Source organism: Parasteatoda tepidariorum, chromosome X1 (assembly GCF_043381705.1).
Source record: "Parasteatoda tepidariorum isolate YZ-2023 chromosome X1, CAS_Ptep_4.0, whole genome shotgun sequence".
Taxonomy (NCBI): Eukaryota; Metazoa; Arthropoda; class Arachnida; order Araneae; family Theridiidae; genus Parasteatoda; species Parasteatoda tepidariorum.
Genome location: NC_092214.1, coordinates 78,639,090 through 78,661,536, shown reverse-complemented (window position 1 = coordinate 78,661,536; position 22,447 = coordinate 78,639,090). Strand labels below are relative to the sequence as shown.

Here is a 22,447-nt window from a genome sequence, read left to right as displayed (position 1 = left end):
ATAATCGGCTCTGACTTTTGTCTCTTCTGAGCAATTATCGCATCCATGTCGTCACTTTTATACTCTGAAGATCTGCACCACTTCAGTTCGCTTCACCAATAGTAATCGCTACCGCAGCGACGCCACATACACCTCTGAATTGAGTGAAGAAAATTTATATAAATAACCATATAAATCATGGGTGAACTCTGCAATTTTTCCTGAAGTTCATAAAATGACGGGTACTGGACTTTTTTTTCCCTCAAAGTAAGGAAACCAGCCGTATGAATTAACAGTCAACTCTCCGAATTTCGCGAAGATTTCATAGAGTGTAACGCTATTTTTATTTCCTTCAAAAAATTTTGTGTCTTCAACGCGTTTAAAATTTGCAAAGAAAAAATTACTTTTCAAATGGGAGAAGTTATTTTTTATTAAAAAAATATAGTATTTTTTCAAATAAAAAAGAATTCTTGAGGGTTTTTACCATCTTTACCAGGCTCAATCTAACTGCAGTCGCTGTCGAATCTTATTTGAAAATACAGATGACTTCCAAAAAATTTGCTCATTACCATTAATAGACTGGAAAATCCGAAGGTTTTCTAAAATGAATCGAAAATATAAAAAATTAAGTACTATAAATAATTCAATAAACAACATAAATCCTCCTAAATTAATTTGAAAATATATTCTTATGAACAGTGAACCCAAAATGAAGATTTCAATTCTTCTAATGATCGGATTTTCAAGTAATAAGTGCTAATTAATTAGTATTATTTATAAGTTTAATTATTAAATTTGACATTAAACCATACTGGATGAACATACCTTTTGTTAGGCAGACATAGATTTATTTTGAGTCTCAATCTGGAAAATAAGGTCATAATAGGAAAGACAGTCGAAATTTCGGACTTATAATAGTACATGGAGAAAAAAGTTTCTGGTAAATTTTCTGTATTTTACGGTAATGACGTTTCTGATAAAACAAAAACCATAATTTCAGGTATAAAATCCAAAATATTCGGTATTTATATCATTTGGTAATATTTCCGCTTATATGGTAAAGGATTACCGGTTTTAGAAATTATAGTTCTTATAACCACACATTTAGTAAAAAATACAAAACTGAAATGTAAAATTCAACCGAATAAAGGTTTTTATGCCCTGCTCTAAGGTATCATGATAAAATTACTAAATTTCACCACAAATGTTTTCACATAATTTTAAGCCATATTTTATTGTTAATTTTACCAATATCATTACCGAAGCGCTACGGTAAAAATCACCAGACTTTTTAGTGTTTCCATAGAGCCAGAAACACAGTACTGGTAGTTTTAACCATACTTTTTCTTCTCAGTGTTGTTATGGTAGATGTGTATCAAATTAGATCTGCATAATAAGTTATTACCTTCATGGTTTCAGGAACTGGACTTAAATATTATAAATAAATGCTAAGTTACGAAATTAAATTCAAAAACATATTTCCTCTAAATAAACATATATTTTCTTTCCTTAAGAATTCATACCTAATTAAACTCTCTAAAATGAGAGATATACAGTAAAAATGTTGACTTAAAATACATAATTAGAGTGCTTTTACATCTGTATTGCCTTAAAATATATAATTAGAGTGCTTTTACATTTATATTACTTTAAATACATATTTAGAGTGCTTTTGCATCGACATTGCTTTAAAATACATAATTAGAGTGCTTTTACATCTATATTACTTTAAAGTACATACTTAGAGTGCTTTTACTTATAATTTGTATACTGAACTGGGAGTTTTGCAAGATGGAAGAAAAATAAAGAAATGAAATGCAAATTTCGAGGTTTTAAATAACACTGAATAATTATTTCATTAGTTAATTGTCCAGAAGGAAAAAAAGAAGGCAGATATGTTATTCTAAAAAGGCGCCTGCTCTTGAAGTGTCCGACAGAATTTAAAAATAGCAGAAGAATTTTTACTTTTTAAAGAAGGTAGATAACTAGAATAGTGAACGCATATGCATGTTTGCTTTATAAACATAATGATCAAGAATGTAAGAAGGAAATACGTTAATATGAAGATGAAGTTCTTTTTTACTTTTTTTGTATTAATACCAAAAATAATCCGAAAGACCTTACATTTTACACTTTTTGCTATAATTGTTCTCTTAAATAGCAAAAAAAAAAGAAACGCCACTAAAAAGTTTTTAAGTAAGAACGGTAGACTAGTTACTTTTGTATCATTAATAAACAATACAAATTTTCGTATCCTTAGCATTTTGGCAGTGATTTGGAAATAATAGTGGTCTTTAGATTTTTCCTTATAGTGGATTTCTCGTTAACATGCAGTACTCGCGAGCTTTTGAAACATTTACAGAACATTTGATTCTTTTGATGCATCATTATATTGTGTAAATATTATACGTTAAAAATATATGATAGGCATTTATCCTGTTTCTTTTTATAAACAGCGACAGTTGCTCGAGAAGATGGTGTTGCTGTGTTTAAAGTACCAAGATGGAGAGTAAAAGGACAACCGATTCCTGAAGTATTAGATCAGTATAGGTCTGTTGGTGCTGAATTGAATGTCTTGCCTTTTTGTACACAGTTTATACCAATGGATGTTATCAATTATCCAATACAAAAGTCTATTTGTTATCACCCATCTATTTTGCCAAGGCATCGTGGTGTTTCATCAATAAATTGGTAATACTTTTATTTTTATCTGAAATATGACTTTCAAAACTTTTTTCTTTATGGTTCACAGCAATCCTTTAATTTTATTGAAATGGAGAAGAATTGGTTTAATTAAAATACATTAATAGTTATATTGCCTACTGACTTTCTTATTAAACAGCAATACCCTTGATCGCAGTTAAAAAATAATAACTCAAATGAATAGAAAAAATAAGTACTGAAGATTGGGAAGTAGGAGCTAGAAGACTCTTTTCATGCATATATTATTCGTTGTCTGTACGAATCGCAGTGCTTCGGTCCGTCGGGCCTACTTGGTGAGGTAAAGTGGTTTACAGAGGTGCGTGGATACTCGTAACAAACTCATCGACCCCTGAGTGCAATATTATAATCTCAGGACAGGGTCTTACTAGGATGAAATTGGGCCCAAAGCCTAGATTTTGGTTTAGAAATGTGCTATTTTTAATTTTCAAAAATAAAAAGTCTCAATTGAAAAATGTTCGAAAAACATGAATAAATTTTTCTTTTAAATATTACTTTTCTATTGCACTAAAGAAAAACTAAATTATGAATCTTGTATTGAATACTGATAAAATATTTTTGAATGAAATTTTTTTAATATTAAATTATATTATTCATATAGACATAGCATAAGCATAGAAATCTACAAAACGACTAATATAAACGTAAACGTATACACCGTATATATGTATATATATATATATATGTATAATATGATGGTAACAACCCCGTTATTTTGTTAGTGTTTTTAATTTACTTTTGTAGAAATAATAAGCCGATAGACTTTAACAGGCTTTATTTACTGGAGTATGGTGTAAACAGACGTCTCACCCACTCTCCCAGCTGGAGGAGAGTGGACTAATATAAAGACAGTAGTGGCGAAGGTTATGTTGGCGATATCGTACAGCAAAAGACACGCAAAAACACTTGCTCTTGCATTTTATAATAACAGATTTGGAGGTGAAAAGGCTCAGTCAGTGCATTGTTTGTAACTCTACGCATCATCGATAATCATTTAATGCTTCCTAATATGGAAGTGAAAGAAGGACAAGATTCTAAAANTATATATATAATGATAGTATTTATTAGGGTTGACCATGCAAAGCTACGCACAGATGGCGTAAGACTTCCGGGTAACAATTTTCGATTTATTTTTCGCCTAAATTTGAAAAAGCACGTTAGCCAATGTTAATATCCTTGTAGTATTTACAAAATAATGTTGAATTTACAATATAACGCGTTTTTACATTTTAACTTTAGCTTCACTCGTTTTATTTTAGCTGAAAAAGAATTTAAACAACTCCACAAGAATGCTGGGATGTTACTCAAAAAACAACAAATGGCGATAATTTACACAAATGTAGCCAAATAAGGAATACCACACAAAACATGACAAACCTTACTCTCTATTCGTGTAAGGATATTAATTTTCTTAATTTTACGTGAAGTTCACGACTTTCACGAAACTCACGACTTAAGGCATTTAGAATTTATAAATTGCACAGAAATCTCCTATGAATGGAAAAATAACGCATAAATTTAAATACAAATCACAATACTAAAATTTCCTAGAATATCTAGCCTCTTCACACATCGCTTCATAAACGTAACATAATCAGAGGGATGCACAGGAAGTTTTCTAAATTTCTTCCGTTTTTAGGAAGCTAGTTATTATCTGCATTCAGTCACCCATCTATGGTCGGAAACTTTAGCGAACTCACGCTAATCGATACAGCGCTCCGGTGGCGTAGTCGGTTTAGGCGTCGATCACAATTCTGGATGGAGAATTAGTGGTTGTGAGTTCGATTCTGGCAGCCAACACAACAACTTTGGTGTATACGCAGCAAGGTGCGCGTTACATCTGGTATTGTGGTGTTGAAATTTGGCGAGAAAGGTACCAACTTAGGCGCTGTTCATGTCTGACCGGGGTCAAAATTACGTGGCATTTCCTACCCTGGCTCTTAGAGATAGGGCCCTAAGAATGTGGCCAAGTGCTTGGCCATAATTGAGTGATGCGGCTTCGAGTATTTCAAATTCAAATACTGTTTATTGATAATAAAAAAAAGTAAAAATATATTACTTGCTGTTTATGACTGAATATGTTTTAGGACTTTAATAAATGGAGATACACGAGCTGGTTTCACGATATTTTGGGCTGATGATGGCTTAGATACTGGACCAATACTACTTCAAAAAGAATGTGATGTTGATCCAAATGACACAGTTGACAGTCTTTACAATAGATTTATGTATCCTGAAGGAATAAAAGCAATGGTAAGTCAGATAATATAACTGACGGCTGTTATTCTTTTCTTTTCAGAAGAGTTCTCTACTCTTCAGAGAATTGAAAAAAAGCCCCAATGCTTTGTGTCAGAATCATTAAACATCCTTTATCGTTTTTTAAAATTTGCCCCAAATTTTTTTTGTTACAATTTTTTTTATGCTTTTTTTCATAATATTTTAAAAACAAGTTATAAAAACTGAAACATATAGAATATTTCTAAAAAATTTAAAAGTTTTTCTTTTTAATATTAATTTGTTAGAAATTTATTATTTTCTACAAACCTAAGACTTTACCGTGGATATTAAAATTAACTAGATGAAGGAAAAAAAACAACCTGCAATCAGTTTTACCATAATGAACTTTTGGGCTTTCATGTGTCATCTTAATTACTAACAAAAATTAGATATCATTTTTAAAATTAAAACGAAAAATTGTTATAATAATTATTATAATAATTTTTTAGAAATTTTGTGAAAGCTTCAAGCTGAGGCCGAGGATATCAAAATTAACGATAAAAAAAAAAAATACATCTTACAATCAGTTTTACCTATATGAATTTCATGACTACCATATGACATAATTACTTAAAATTATTTAATAATACTTTTATTTTTTTTAAATATTAACCATTTAAAAATACATTATTTTGTCAAATATGCAAACTAAACCCGTGAATATCAAAATTAGTGATATAAAACTAAACAAACTTTAAATCAGTTTTACCAATATGAACTTTTGGACTTTAATAGAACATTATTATACATATTTAAAAAATAATAAATAATATTTCTAAATTAATCTGTAATTCTTTCTTAAAAATACATTATTTTGTGAAACCCACAAACTACGACCATGAATATCATAATTAACGACCTTCAAAAAGGAGAATATTATTCATTTTCTTTAAGCATATATGTTGTCATATAGAAAACCGAAAGTTGATATTGATTATGGTTTCAGGATGGACTGATTTCAGTTTTTTTTATGTCTCATGTTTTTATGTGAAATTGAAAAAAAGAAAGAATGTTGTATAAGAATATATAAATTTTAAATATAATGAAACACTAAACATTTTTCTATATTATTTAATTGTTTTTTCATACAGTTTACTTTTTAATTATTCTTAGTAGATATAATCCAACTGTATATTAATGAATATAGGGCGAAGCAGTTAGATTAGTAGCTGAGGGCAAAGCTCCTAAAATTGTTCAAACAGAAGAAGGGGCTTCATATGATCCAGCTTTAACTAAACTTGAACATTGCATGGTTTGTATTTTCTTTATTATTCTTAGAAAAATGATAAATTTAGCTTAATTCAGAAATTCAATTCAATTTCCTCCAATGGTTTAGCAAACTATTTTTTTTATAAATATGTTTTGGAAAATATGTTTAAATTTTTTATTTGATTTGTTATTTGAATGTTTCTAATTATGTGATTTTTTTCTCATGCTCTAATTGCAGATGAAAATGTATATTGGTACTTCTAATTATAAAAATCAGTCTAATAGTTAAATCTGTCAGAAAATCTGTCAGATCTGTCAGATTATCTAAAAAAATCTGTCAGATTATCGGAATTATATTTGCACGAAAATATAAAATCCAAAAAATGCTGTTCAAAAAAAAATTTTTTTTTCATTCATATTCAAAAATTTATCAATAATTGATTTTTCAAATTAAAGAAATTTCAATGATGAATAATTATTTCTTTTAGATCTAAATAACTGCAAATAAGTGCAAATATAAGAAAAAAAATATTGTTTGGAAGTGAGCTGTGTTTGGAAGATTACATCTTTAACGTAGAAAAATGCACCCATGTTTTTATCTAACTATAAATTATTAAAATTCTAAATATAATATTTTTCACTTATTTTGATCTACATTAATACAGAATAATGAAAAATATGTTTAATAAAAATTCTGTGCCAAACGGTGAAAGTATAGCATAAAAACATTTATTCGGTAAAATTTACTCCTCAGTTTTGTGTTTTTTTACTAAATATGTGATTATAAGAACTTTAATTTTGCAAACCAGAATTTCCCGTAAATAGTATGCTGTTTGTTGAACTTAAAAAAGACAAAAACAATTACCGACAAATAAAGTTTTATTAAAATATAAATCATAATGCTGGCATCTTATGCACATAGTGACAATGTGAATATGAATGCACACACGCAGTGCTTCGCAAGCACGTGAAAAATGGAGCTGACCATACCGCCCTCTCAGGAATTTGCACAGTTGTTAAATAGGTGATATCCCTAACGGGAAATCGTACTCTATATGAGTGCAACCTATTCGAGTGGGAAGAAAATTTATGTTGTTCGCATTGCTACAACACAGTGAATGAATGGTTTAAACAAAGAGTATGCATAGGAGAGGAAGGTTAGCTTCGATAGACGTAATGTAAACCGGTCCCCCAAGGCTTGGTGTGGTCTCTGTGTGCAATGGGAAAAACAACCTTTAGGGGCACATCTCAAACCAACCACTACAGGGGTTGGAGAGGAGATGAAAAGCTTTCTCATTTTATTTATTGTTCGTTTGTTCTGCATTAGTGTATTATTTATGAACAGTACAGTACTAATAGTTAAGATATTTCTTTGAGGACACACATTTATATCTTCCATGTTGATTAAATCTGCTAACACATTTTGGCAAAGAGCATCTCTTGCCAAAATGTGTTAGTAGATGCGACATGCGATGGGCATGCGACGCATCTCTTGACTGTCACTTTGTTTCTTATGCGCATCCAATGGATATTAGTACATATGATCAGGGCTAAAGAGAATAGAAAGGCTGGTTCACTCCTTTGAAGAAGCTCTCGCCGCGCCAATCCTCCGATTTTCTCTAGTGACGCCACTTTGGAGCAAAGCTCGCACTTTTATTTCAAGAACAGAGCGTTCGGCCTTACTAACTCTAACTAATATTGGAGCATTTCTTTTTGTGACACATTCTAAGACATTTGTTATTTTCTATAATGACTTTCCTCAGAGTTTGCAGTGAATTTACAAAAATTAAAAACTATTAAAGAAATGCCAGTTTGCGCGATTGCAACTTGCAAAAATTCTGATAGAAAAACAAAAGGAAAAAATACAATTTTCCGCGTATTCCCTAAAGTAAATGAACAACTATGTAAAGAATGGATTCCGAAATTACACTGTTAATATAAAACAGCAATACGTTTCTTCTATCGTTAAGAACTTTTATAAAAATTCATTATCTAAATAGAAACAGCCTCGTTACTTCAAAAAGAAAGGCAGGTGAAAAAAATTTAAAAAATGGATGAAGTCAAAGAAAATTAAAACGTAAATAAAAAGTATAAATGAAATATATAGTGCATAGTTGAAATTCTCCTAATTTCATAACACATTTTTTAACGTAGTTATTCTAAATATTTACGATTTTTTTTTTAAAATTATATTCTCCTAAATTTAAATATCTTTAAATTATATCATCTTAAATTTAAATATCTGTAAGAAATTGTAAAATTTCTAACGTCATTATGAACCTAAATTATTATTTTGTTTCAGTAATTAAGCGTTTAAGGTTGATGTTTCCTAATGATTAAGTATGAACAAATTGCTATTAACGGCATATTTTAAAATCAGGGATTCTAAATTTAACTCAACTTATTGTTATAAAAGAATATGTAGATAAAAAAAAATGTCGATATATGCTTTAATTTTTCTTAATAATTAAAGTAAAACTGAACTTTTAAAAATAATTATTTATAGTGTCATTTTCGCCAACTAGTAAAATATTTTTGTAAGTTTAAAATGGTATTTTTTAAATATAATGGCCAAGAAAGTTTTTTTGAACTACGTTTATGAACGAAAATAATGTGTTAATTACGTAAAGTTTGAAAGCTAATAACCAGAAAAAGTCTAACTTATTTTTACAAAGAGAAAGATGCAAAGTTATTATAATATCTTTGCTCGCGATCTCCGAGATCTGTGGACGTCATGAGGAAGAAAATCGTAGCTTCAGCTCTAAGAGCGGAGTGAACTAGCCCTTCTTTAGCCCTGACATATGATGCTCTGCTATATCTGAGTATGTTAATAGTTCTTTAAGTTGTTTTTCAGGTATCGCACCGATCAGCTCCCCACGTCAGTTACGTATCCGAAGAGCTCTCCTTTCTATATTCGACCGGCCAGACGGTAGAGCGGTTAGCGTGCCTGAAAGCCAATGGCTACAGATTCGAATCTCTCTCAGGACATGGATGTTTCTCTCTGTGTGTTGTTCTCTATTGTGTGATGTGTGAATGTGGCCCACCCTGTAGACGGATATCTGTGGCAGTGTGGCGTGGGTAATGTTGCTCGCCTCCGTGACTTAGGTTCACAGGTGCCCACTGGGTAACGTTAAATGAGTAATACTTCCGGTATCTTCCTAGGCAAAGGAAGTAAAAGCTCAGTGCCTGCCTTTAGAAGAAAAAAAAATATTCTTTGGTTTAAATACCACATACTTTGGCTTTCATCATCAAAATTATGTTTTTTTCTCTTATCATAAATGGCTTTACCATACAGTACTTTAATTTTACCCGATTTTTTTTCTCCGTGAAGGAAAAGTAAACGGCGGAAGTTTCTTGAAGTTAAATAAAAATGAATTGATATTAATAAGTGGGAATGTTTCAGATCCCGTTTGAAAAGCTCACAGGTGCACAATTGCATAATTTTATCAGAGGAATGGATAAAGTACCTGGCGCTGCTGCTGTTTTAGACAACCAGGTTTGTTTTTTAGTTATAAGCTTTGTCCGTTATTTTCTCTATTGTTTAATATTAAAATATTATAATTCATTTTATCACAGCAAGTCCGGTTGTATAGTTCCAAACTATGGACTCAAAGTATTCCAGAAGGACGAACATATCAAGTGAAAGGTTTACAGTCTCCTGCTGTTATACATTCAGAAGGATTAATTTTAATAGGAAATGACGGAAAAGCTGTAAGTATACATACTAATAATTATGATCTCTGAAACATCGTTAAAATATTTCCACACGTGACTCATACTGCAAATATTACTAGGTTGTGTAGCTCAATAACGGACCAATGTTGCCTCGCGCTCATTTAAAAATAAAAAGTGGTAGCAATAGTATATTTATAGTTCCAAAATGCCAAATTTATAATTCAAATAAAAAAATTACCGTGACTTTCTATATATACTTATATTTCGATCTGAAGTCAAAGCACGTTTCTTTCATAATTTATTTACAAATGGTATCTTTTATAGCCGTGATTTTTTAATTACCTAAGTTAAGGCAAAAATTGCGAAAATTTTATAATTTTTAGTAATTAACTATCTATCACTATTTACGTTTTCCCGCGTTTGACATGGTGTTGTATATGTTACTACTGTGAATAAATTGTGATAAAATCTCTTGAAAACAAATTAGAAATAAAATAATTTTATCTCCATTTTTTTCTAATTTGCCAGGTAAGTAACAACCTACTCATAACCCAAAACAGCAGCCTAAATACTGTTAAGCATTCTAGAAACAACCTGTTATGGGCGATGGAGATATAGAGGTTAAGTCTACCGCAAAATCCATTTTTACCATTAAGTATTACACCGTAATTTTTACAGTATTATTTAATTAGAGTGATTCAGTGATTTTACGATTATTTTTACTGTTAAAACTACGGTGCATCAGATTTTTTCTGTAACATGTTCCGGCAAAAATAGAGTTTACAGTCAAACGCCACTCTTACAGCACAATGCCGGTACTTTTTATCGTGATTTGATGTGAAATTTTTTACAGTGTAGTTAATTTTATTACACTCTTTCTTCTTTTAATGTTTCGAAATTATTTTAAATTATTCAATTTCAATTTAGATCGTGATATTAATTTTAATTTTTTAAAGTATGGAAGGCATTTATAAAATGCTTTTGCGGTGATATATTGTTTATTTTCGACCGTGGGTTAAATGTTCCAAAGCTCTTTCTGCCAGAAAAATTAGAGCTTAAGTGTCTTAGATTCGCTTTAATGCTACAATTTTAAACTATATATACTATTTTGATGAAACTGGACTTTAAAGCAGACAAAATATTTCTAAAAATTTTAAACTTTGAAAAATATTACCAATTTGGCGAAATTTCCCCTCCTAAATGAAATTTATTGAAATCAATGAATAATTTCCTAACTTGGCATATTTTCGTTGATTCTAAACTAAGCAGGGTTTGAATAACTTTTGAAGTATTAAAAAATTGAATCAAAATTGTTTTTCATTTTTTTAAAACTATAGTTTATCTTCATAATAATATTTTTCACAATTTTTGTAATTAGCATAGAGGGGAATGATCAAAAAAAAATTAACAGTGATGAATAACTATTACGAACTCACAACAGTTATAAAGTATGTTGCATATTGTGCGTTATTCATACGACGACAAATTCTTCGAAGAATAGACTTAAGTGTTTGTTATGTAGAATGGGTCACGTGTGGAATCTACGAAAAAGTAAACAAATGAACGAGATAAATAAGACAAAAACATACTACTACACACTCTTTAATGAATTTATGTTTTTGATTTTAAAGGTAAACGTTGAAAAAATCAAATTGGATGAAAGTGGAAAAATTATAAACGCATCAAAGTATGGAATAGTTGATGAAGAAGCCGCCGCTCTTGAATTATCAGAAGAAGAAACTGCCGCTGTTATTAAAATAAAGGTTTTTATCTAACATAATTATTTATTTATTTGCAATGTCAGGTGGGTGAATAATTTTTGAAAAAATTTGTTTTTGTATGAATTTATGTTCTTTATTTTGTTGTTATCTTATTTCCTTATAAGTGTTTACACTACTCACTACACTAGAACACTTTGGATTGGAACCTTTTGGCGAATATTTTAGTTAAGAAAAGGTTTTTGTCAACGATTGTTGATGTACAATAACAAAATATCATCAAATGCGCACTCTGTCAAAAAAAGGATTTTTTTTTTTATGTTTCCTAAAGCTTATAATATTTTATTGGTTTATTCACGCAATTTGAATTTTTTGAAGATTCACTTGATTAATTCTGAGTTGTATAACACACAGCATATGCAAAAATTCAAATTTCAATGACGTGTTTTTTTTGCCACCTAGTCTAATCACAATCTCAAAAAGTATTCATTCTATTTCATTGTTATGAGATTCTCTACAATGTAGCGTAGATTTTTCTTTTTATAGTATTTTCAACAAATATTTTTTATAAGATTCGAATTCTTACTCGAAAATGTAATTTAACTCAACATTAGGACTGGGCGATATTAGAAATTATATATCGTGATGCATGGTTAGTTTTGCATCGCGATATAGCATGTATCGCGATATAGTATTTCTGAATTTCATTTACTTGTAAGGCACAGAAAGTCAGATTTCTATTAAAACTCCATACTCAGATTGATTTAAATCAATTTATAGATTTGAAGATATATATGTTTTGCTTAAGAAAGGTATGGAATAAATTGACTACAATGTACAAATCTTACTTAAAATATTTATTGAAAAAATGTGTGTATATACAGAATGAAACATTTGCACCTCTTTATCGTTTATAAGGTATTAGCAGTCTTAATTTAAATTAGATACTTTACTAAGCTTTTAACTAGAAATCAAAGAAAGTTTAAAACGATAGGTTCATGAATTATTTGGAAATCAATTAGTTTAAACGAATTAAATTTTGAAAAAAAAAGTTTAAAGCCATAAAATTTTATTAAATGAGCCATATAAAAATAACTTTGATAATTACATAATTATTAAGTTCGATTGTAATGTTCGAATTCTAAATGAAAAAGTAAACGCAAGTTTTGTTACATTTTCTAAAAATGTTCACGCAAATAACGAAAGATTTCTTAATTTAAAAATAAATAATAAAAAAATTAATAAAATTGAAATTTACCAATATATTTACCTAACAGTATAGAAAGAAAATTAAAAAATAAGTTCGTTAAAAATTATTAGTCTGCTTAAAATAAAGTGCTAAATAAATTTTAGAATTTTTTTTTTTAAAAAAGCACTATTTTTTATTATTATTACTTCACATAAATAGTTAAATTAAATTGAATAATGACCGAATTATGAACGAAAAGCAAAGTAAGGTTTAATTTCTTAAAAATAAAAACAAAAGAATTGTGATATTCGATAATATATTTAACTAATTAACTAATAATATTAAAAGAAAATTTAAAAAAAATGATTATACTCTCTAATAAAACGAAGTGCTAAATGATTAAAAAAAATAAATAAAATTTGCAAACCTTTCAAATTTTTTTGAATAAACAAAGTTGATTGACTTATGTCTAAATCCAAATGACAAAAAATAAGTTTTGTTTTAACTTTATTTTTAAAAATAAAGACAACTCAAGATTTATAAATTTAAAATCAGTAATAAAAACCCATTAAATTATGAGAAGTTTTATCCAAAAAGTTTTTATAAATTAAAAGAAAGTAAAAAAAATAACCTAACAAATTTAATTACTCTGTAATTTAATTCTTTATGGGCGCCTTAAACTGGATTTCCAATAATTTTCACAATTAAAAATAAAAAAAAAAGTTTTGTTAAAAAAAATTACCTAATTAATGCAGAAACTCTTCTTTATGTATTCTTTTCAATAATAGAATGCGTTCAGAACAAGGTAACAGCGGCGATCACGAAGTTAGTCCCATTGAAAATAATCTACAAGAAACGATATCAAGTCGCGACAAAGAAAACTAAGAGGTGCGAAAACGAACATGCGAGATCACGATATATGTTCTTAAAACTCTGATTCCACCGCTCATCAATCAAGGCTATTTCAACATAAAGAAACGAACATCGTCTTCCACAGCGCAAGTCGGCATCGGAACGTAAGAGAAGATCCCTGCGTGTCTTATATCGATACATCGTTTTGCGCTCGTCGTCTTTACTCGACGGCTTAAATCAGATTTCTGATGCATCGCCTGGAACGAAAATCGCTGTATCGGATTGCCGATCTATGCGTTAAATCGATATGTCGCGATACATCGATTTATAGCCCAGTCCTGCTCAACATTGTTGAGAATTCAATTATCTGCAATATCTATATAATAATTAAAAACGGAGTTTTTGAGATATTGATAGAATAACGATAATAAATTCCTGAAAGTTGCATTTTGGAGACTCGAATTCATTGTATGTTGCACAACTACTGTATTATTCCTTAAAATCGCAGAAAATTCCTTAAATATAACATTTTACTTAAAAAGAACTTTTTTTCACAAAGCATTTAGAAAACAAAGCTTCAAAAGTCCATTTTTTACTAGCAATAATAGAAATTTTTCTTTTGAAATTTAACCAAAATTCGTTCTATCGCATGAAGATAATATGAAAATCGGTTAGGAAGTTTGATAACCTAAAACTATGGTAATAGAATTCTGTAAATATTCTCAAAGTTCAAAACGAAGGAAACATTTTTAACCCATCAATTCATCTGTCAAAAAGTTCTAAGATTAGCTATCAAATTTTTTCCTCCACAATGAGGATTTTGATGACATTCTTTATAAAGCGAATTTTCAATACCTCCAAAAACACTTCAGTTCCCAATGATACTTCTGAATTTTTGTCAAACCTCTTTTTCTGGAGTATCTTTTTGAGACTTGCGAACAGGTATTAGTCGCTAGAGGTTAATCTGTAGGGTCTTGCAATTTCGCCATCCTAACCATCGGACATGCTGTATTGACTTGAAAAAAAAAAGTACTTTCTTCTTTGCCATTTGAGGCCGTTTTGTATTCACACTCTTTAAGTGGTTTAATAATGCTCTAAAATACTTGGTATCGAAGGTTTTGCTTTTTACAAAATATTTGATAAATACGGTGCCTTGAGCGTCCCGAAGAATAAATGACGGAACTTTCCATGTTTTGCTTATGGCGCCTTCTCCCCTGTTCCATCCAGTAAGTCAACAACCTATTCAAATTTTGAGTGTAGAGGTAGATCCATGTTTCATCCATTACCACATATCGAAGCAAAAGTTTTGTTTATTCCTCTTAAATGGCTCCAAATTGTACTCCAAATCAGAAACACGCTGTTATTTTTGTTCAAATTTTTAAAAAATTTTCATGTTCGTGCAAAATATTGTGTACACTGCCTTTGGGTCAATTTATCTTTAGATGAAGACATTTTAGCAACTTCTCTATATGGTTTTATATTGGAATTTTGATGATTTTTGAAGTTTTTTTTAGTGTAATCACTATGTTTGGACATCCCAAAGCGTTCACCATTATCAGTGTCAATTTAATCCCGTTTTAGCTGACCTAACCTCTAAAACATGGATAGTTTAGACAAAACAGATTATTTATAATACTTTTGACGCCATTTCTCAGCTTGAACGGTACTTTTGCTCATAAAAAAGTGCTTCAATTTTATACGAGAATCAGTTTTCAGTTTTACCCATTGCTTGTCCTTTACTTCTTATTTCTATTCGAAGCGTCTAATTGTACTTTCCAACTCACGTATAAATATTTTTTGTGGTAGTTGCGCCATTTGTGGGTAAGTCTCCAAATGTTTTGACCGATGTGTTATAAGACCATTTTCTAGATTTCCACTATAATTCGTTCCAGTACATAAAATTATTATTTTCATTTAGGAAATCTGGAAAGGTATACTTAACGCAGAAGTAGATGAATCAACTGATTTTTTCAAAAGTGGAGCTGGCTCTATGGACGTTGCTAGGTAATTATTTCTTTACTTTGATTCAAAATGTGTTATTCGGTTCTTACTAGCATTTCTTGTAAGCGTGAATTATGTTAATTAAACATCATGAATTATGCTTTTTTAACTACTACATTAAAAATTTACAAGCTTAAATTTTTTTTCAAATATATTTTAAATTTTGAACAATAGTTGTAGTATATTTTAAGCTTTGATTATATACAGACCTAAACAAGCATATTTAATATTACAATCTTTAATCAAATTGTAAATCTGTACTTTTTTGTGATCATTGCAAGCTAATACATTTGTAAAAAAAAATTTAAAACATGAATTAACAACATATTTATTCTGCTGATTTCATACAGTATATGTCACTTTTTCAAATCACATATGGCAAAAATGAGCAATTTTAAAAAATTTACTTTTCTTTTTTAAAAAAATTTGCTACAATCCTAAAAACTAATGAAACAAAAGACCATTTAATAATATCTAAGAATAGCTTAAAAAAATAGTATTTGCATCTGACAAATAAGAAATTGAATATTCAAGAAAAAGTATTTTAATAATTTTGTTAATCATGTAGGTTAGTTGAAGAACTTAAAGAAAAATGTGGAATATCTTTAGAAAATGAAGATGTTTACATTGCGACAACATTTCAGGAATTTACACGAGCTGCCATTTTAAAACAAAGAGGAGGTTCTGGTACTAAATTAGAATTCACTGCGGTAGGATTACTTTTTAGTTTACATCTACTATTGTTATTATATTATAGATTGCTTAAAGCGAGTTTGTTATATTTCATTTTTTTTTCAATTTATGAATTAACAACTTATAAGAAATATAAAGATAAACCCCTCAATAAAATTTTAGTTTCATTCGATGTAATTTTAAATTGATATTGTTAACTATTATTATTACTTTATTGTTAATGTTTTTCGATCAGTATTACGGAGAAAAATTATCATCATCGATTCATCCTTAAATTAAATTGCACGAAATACCAAAAAATTCTGAAATATTAATTATTAAAACTATTTTTGAATGGAGCTATCCTTGAATAAACCATGTTTATAATTCTGTGAGTAAATATTTTGATTCGTGTGAATTCAAATATTTAAAAAAAAGCTATATTTTAGGAAGAATTGAAATTTTTATTTCAATTCTCTGTTACATACAACTAACAAATAATAATTTAAATTATTAATCGTGAAAAAGTGGTATATTATAATAATTTTTTTAATTATTGTTAAAGTGTACTATATGTGCCATTCATAAAAATGGCACTTTACCGCCAAAATTTTGAAGCATTTTCATTACCGTAAATAAATTATCATTCTCTTAGTGTGCCCGACGCAAAATTTAATAATTTTCTAAGCATTTACTTCTGTCGCAGACAAATTCAAAGTGGGATCGTTTAACCATGGACATCTTATGTAATTAAGCATTGGACTAAGTTATGTTCGGCTTATATAGCTAGGCATAGCTATTTCTTATGAACTTCATAATAATCTATTTTACTATTAATGTGTAATGATCATTAACAAATGTACCCTATATTATTTAAAGGTTAAAATGCATGTCAACAATATGGATATTTCTTTCCCTACTCAATTATTCATCAATAACCAATTTGTCAATTCATCTAATGGGCGAACATTGAAGACTGTCAACCCATACGACGAATCAGTAAGTATTGTTTTTAAATATTGCCGTAACATAGTAGATTATTTAAGATGACTCTAAAAACATCATTACGGAAACTGAACTCGAAAGTAAAAATTTCACCTGTGGAATTATCACACATATCTAATCTTCAAGAATAATATACAAATTACAGGAAGCCGTCAGATGTTGGCGATAGTACGCCCTAGTGACGAGAACGTAAAAGAGGTCAAAACTCTCGGGCGCGACCACTCTCTGCTCCAAAGTAAAATGGTCGTTAATGGAGGTTGGTCGTTCTTAGGGGTGAACTCCATTGACTTCAAAATGTTACAGTAAAAAATTTCAAATATAACTTTTTTTTTCTAATTTAACTTTCAACTCTAAAAATAAATCATTGATTACATCATCCTTAGTGCACTCTGATGAGGTTATAGACCTCTTTTAAAGATCGTCCAAAAGAGCTTTGTAAACACAAATATTTTGAATACATTTTAATCTACATATTTGCTTTGTTAATATTTTTTATTTTTAAATTTTTCGTTTTCTTATTTGACCTTTTCCGCATTTGGTGCAGAGGTTTTCCCGGTCGAGGTTTTGATGGTTTCTGTTAAAGGTTTTCTTCAACACAAAGTCTATGGAAAAAACTCAGTGCCTTCCAAAAGAGGTCGCAAATAGAGGAGTTAGGTGGCTACATAGAGGTGGTCTTTCCTGGAGGTTTTACTGTATAGGGAAAAGTGGTAAAAAAAATTGTTTACTAACATTCTGTAATCCGCTCAGTGCCCTCGACGATTAGTTATGACGCTGAGGGAGCACGTGGATGATTTTTCACGTGGTAGAATTATTGACCATCTAGAATGTGGGCGTACTCAGATGAAAATACCCGAGGAACTTAAAATTGCCCAAAGTATCATCTATAGGCTTTGGCAACGTTTTTAAACTGATAGAAATATTAGTTGACATTACAGTACAGGTCACCCTCGAGTTACAACGCTGAATGAAAACTAGTATTTGGAAGCAATTGCCAAAATAAGCAGACAGAGCACAGCATCCGACCTGTCTTGTCAGCTATCTGCAGCCACGGGAATCACAATTTCCAGGCAAACCGTGTACAGATGTTTGGGAAATATTATATATGGTCGCAAGCCTATATGTATGAAGAAAGAGCAATAAATGTTATCGAAATCGAATCCTCTCTAGAAATATTAGTCGCTGTTGTATATTACTCAAAGCAAATTTTATTTCTAAAAATTGCAATTAATAATATAATAATTGCGTTGTTTCTGTCTCAATTGCAAAGATCACAGTTTTTAAAATGTATTGCTGAACTAGTCAGGAATGCAATAAGATTTTAAATAATAAGATGGCAAATAATAAGATTTTAAAAACCTTTAAGTGTTGTTGAGTCGGAGTCAGTTCGCCAGCGGCTGATGAAATGAGTGATAACTACGTCAATTGTTCAAAAGTTAGTATCGATTAGATTATTTTTTTTTTCGTTGATCCAACATAGAATATTTTTTTCCTCTTTTTGGTATGTCGATTGCTATTTCACACTATAAGTAATAAAGTTTGGTGAAGTGGCTTTTTTGGATGAATCTGTTGGGTAGTTTTATTAAATTAATTATTAACCCAATTATTAATCATGTTTCCTTTTCTAAAAATGGACAATGGATTTATGCAAGAATGGGAAATGAATTTACGCAAACTTGAAATAGATTTATACAAGAGCTATTTTTTTACTTCATTTATCAATTTCAGCACTTTATAAAGCTCTCAGTAGAAAATATGACCATTTTTATTTTCATTTGAACGAAATTTTTCTCACAGTTTTGAATTGATAATTTATTTGTATACATTAAGCAAATATTTCAGTAACTAGAATTGGAAAAATATTTTCTTAGAATAACATATAACTGTATATTTTGATAATTCAATTGACATTTGAAATTTAAAATTTCATGATTTCATAAATTTTTAGACTTTTTCAACTGAAAAAAGAAAGATTTTTTTTATTAATTTTCGTACGGTTTTTTAAAAATCAAACATTAATTAATGTAACTAAATGTTTCGAATTTAAATAGTTCATACCTCTAAATTACAAGCATTAAAATGTATTTTAGAAAAAGAACAATTACATAATGAATAATTTGCTGTTCGCCTGTCACTCATAAAAAATTAGGTAAAATATGATTTTAAGTATAAGTATTTATCATGATTTTTAATTTCTAGTTAATATGTGAAGTCCAATGTGCTTCGACGGAGGATGTTGATACTGCTGTTAAAGCTGCTCATGTAAGTCTTTATTTATATAGGGTAAAATATAGGGTATTTACTTTATATGGGGTTATAGTGGTACAGCTTTTCTATGATTTAGACAATTTAAATATGAACGACTAAAATATTTTTAAAAATAGCTTTTAAAACCTTTCTTTTTAAATGTAATAAAATAAAAGTGACGCAATGTTGCTAATTAATGACAGTGAGATGACAGCCATGTGACTGGAGAATACAATATGAGACTAAGTGGAACCATACGGAATAGCATTTTTGCTCTTTCTAAACAGTTTTTAGCAACAGTTTCAAACTTTTAAATCGCTAGAAACAATAATTAGAATTTTTAATATAGCATAAATATATTAATGAAGCAAGATTAACTAAAATTTCTACTTTTGCATAAAAGTATTTTATTCCTTTGAACAGCTTTTTTACAGCAATTAAAAAGTTTAACCAAGTTAAATTTGGAGAATGAGTAAAATAAGCATGGAGAAATATTACACAAAAATCTTTTGGTCAATTGTGCATCCTAAAACACTTATTTTTTCTGCTTCTTTTTTTTTATTGTAAAATTTAATTTAATTATATTTATTTCTTTACTATTTTTGAATTATTCAAAAATAGTAAAGAAATACTATAGAAATAAGTAAGAAAGTAAATAACTTCTCTACTACTCGAACTACTCGGTCGATAGTATTCTAAAACAAACTTTTTTATTTTTCGTTTTCCAGCCCAATATATATATTATTGTTATTATTATTATAGACCTGAAAATAAGTAGATTTCCCTTTTGTCAACTTTTTAAAACACGCACTTTTTTTAAAATTTTTTTTGGGGGGGGGGAGAATTTTCATTTCCTTTTTTAAATTGTCTTGGAAGAATTAAAAATATAACTTCTAAACTTACAAATGTTAATTTTTTTTCATTATTTCGCGAAATTTAATTATTTTTTTATTATTTTTAATTGAGTGGATAATAAGCAACTTTCTACTCGAATAAATACACGCTAAAACATTTTTATTTTCTGTTTTATTTTTCATTTTTCAAAATTTAATTTAGTTTTATTTTCTACTAACAATAAGTAACTTTTTACTCGCTCAACTGCACCTTAAAACGAGAATTTTTTTCTGTTTTTTCTTCTCTCCATTTTTTCGAGAAACTTAATTTTTTTGAATGTTTCGGAAAATTCAATGTAAGTAATTTTAATTCCATTCTGAAACACGTAATTTTTTTCCTTTTTTTTAAAAGAAATTTAATTTTTTTATTTTACTTTTTAAGGTTAGAGTAAAATAAGTAACTTTCTTCTCTTTGTCTATTGCGTCATAAAATACACATTCTTTTCTTTATTTTTAATTTTTTCTAAAGTTTAGTTTAATTTTAATCCTTTTTTTAAAATTAATTTGAAAACAAATAACTTTCTACTTAGTCAATTACATCTTAAAACACGATTTTTTAAATATTTTTTCAGTAAAATATAATTTAATTTTATTTAATTTATTATACTTTTTACTTTTATTAAGTCGAAAATAAATAACTTTCTACTCAGTCAATAACTGCATTCTAAAGCATAAAATTTTTCTGTTAGTTTTTCTTCTTCGTTAACTTTTTTTGTTTTTATTTTTTTTTATTTTTTTAAAGGGGTATTGTAGCAGTAAGTATCACTTTAATTTTTTGACATTTTAGCTACTTATGTTATAAATGCTGTCAAAAATAGTTGTTTATTAAATTGACTCCAACTGTGAAAAAAACTGGAAAAAAAAATTTAATAGAGTCGAAAATTGTCCGTTATATGAAACCTAAAGACACTACTAATGTAATTTTGTTTTTAATGTAATAAATTGTAAAATAAAAAAAACGCAACTCATTGTACCTATTTATCAGAAATAATTAAATAATTTTATGTTTTTACACTTACTCCTTTTTTATTTTATCCCAAACTGAAACTAAACAGTAAGTAAAACAAATTGTTTCAATGGAAATACTCAAGTTGAATGTCAGAAATTCATAACTAGTTAACAATTAAAAAATATTATTTCCTTATTAAAATAATAATGAAAAGCTTATGAAAAAAATTTATTTTTGATATCTAAACTATTTTGAATATTTAAACACTTCAAAATTTCAATTTATCTTTTACTTTTTCATAATTTTATTCTAAGTTTTAAGAAAATTAGTAGACTAAATAGCTCAATACCGCTTTATAAAACTCTCTCCTTTTTTTTTGCGGAATATAATGCATGCTAAGATAAATTATTCATATCATTTTCGTCAAAATTCCGCGACTTAAGGACATAAAAATATATTTTAAATCATATTATCATAATAGCTTTTAGAAGTTATTGTTTTGAGCATATTGGTTATTAAACTTATAACTATGAATAGTAGTATTTAAAATAAAAATTAAAAAAATTATAAAAGTCTGTCATTTTTATAAAGTGCAGTTTGGCCATTTCCGCAAACCTGCTTTGTTTATTAACATTTTGTATATGAATTATAAGAGTTTGAATTAAATTTTTTCCTATAATTTATAAATTATGTTATAAAACATAATTTAGAAACGAAGATCTGTCACAAAACCATAAATTGCAACAATTATTCTATGTGAGTTATCAATTATGTGGATTATGCTTGTGCTTATACACGTTGAAATGAATCAAAAGTGTACAGTCAATTATATGAACAATGCATGTCTTCACACGTTGAATTAAAGGAAAATATAGGAAGAATTTCGTTCGATTTTACATCTTTGTAAAAAGGCTTTAATTCTCTTATGAATTCCAAATTGAGGGTATTTTTCAGAGATTCTGTCGCTAACTCGACTTTGTAATTTTATTTGAACCATTCATTGTTGTCAGGTTAAGTATTTCTCCAGTACATAATAAAAAAATTCTGGATCAGATTATGGTAT

The 22,447-nt window shown here is 28.6% G+C and overlaps 1 protein-coding gene across 1 annotated transcript in view; it reads left to right on the top strand.

The window, feature by feature from the left end:
* Nucleotides 1–2,435: 2,435 nt before the first annotated feature.
* The window catches only part of LOC107446985 (cytosolic 10-formyltetrahydrofolate dehydrogenase), a gene marked incomplete at its 5' end in the record, with an annotated part of 38,992 nt that continues 18,980 nt past the window's right edge, over nt 2,436–22,447 (top strand). The window contains 10 exon segments of the mRNA XM_043055911.2: nt 2,436–2,670; nt 4,788–4,953; nt 6,125–6,229; nt 9,590–9,682; nt 9,763–9,897; nt 11,493–11,624; nt 15,539–15,624; nt 16,190–16,331; nt 17,173–17,292; nt 19,495–19,557. Of these exon segments, the coding sequence (XP_042911845.1) occupies nt 2,436–2,670; nt 4,788–4,953; nt 6,125–6,229; nt 9,590–9,682; nt 9,763–9,897; nt 11,493–11,624; nt 15,539–15,624; nt 16,190–16,331; nt 17,173–17,292; nt 19,495–19,557 (1,277 nt within the window).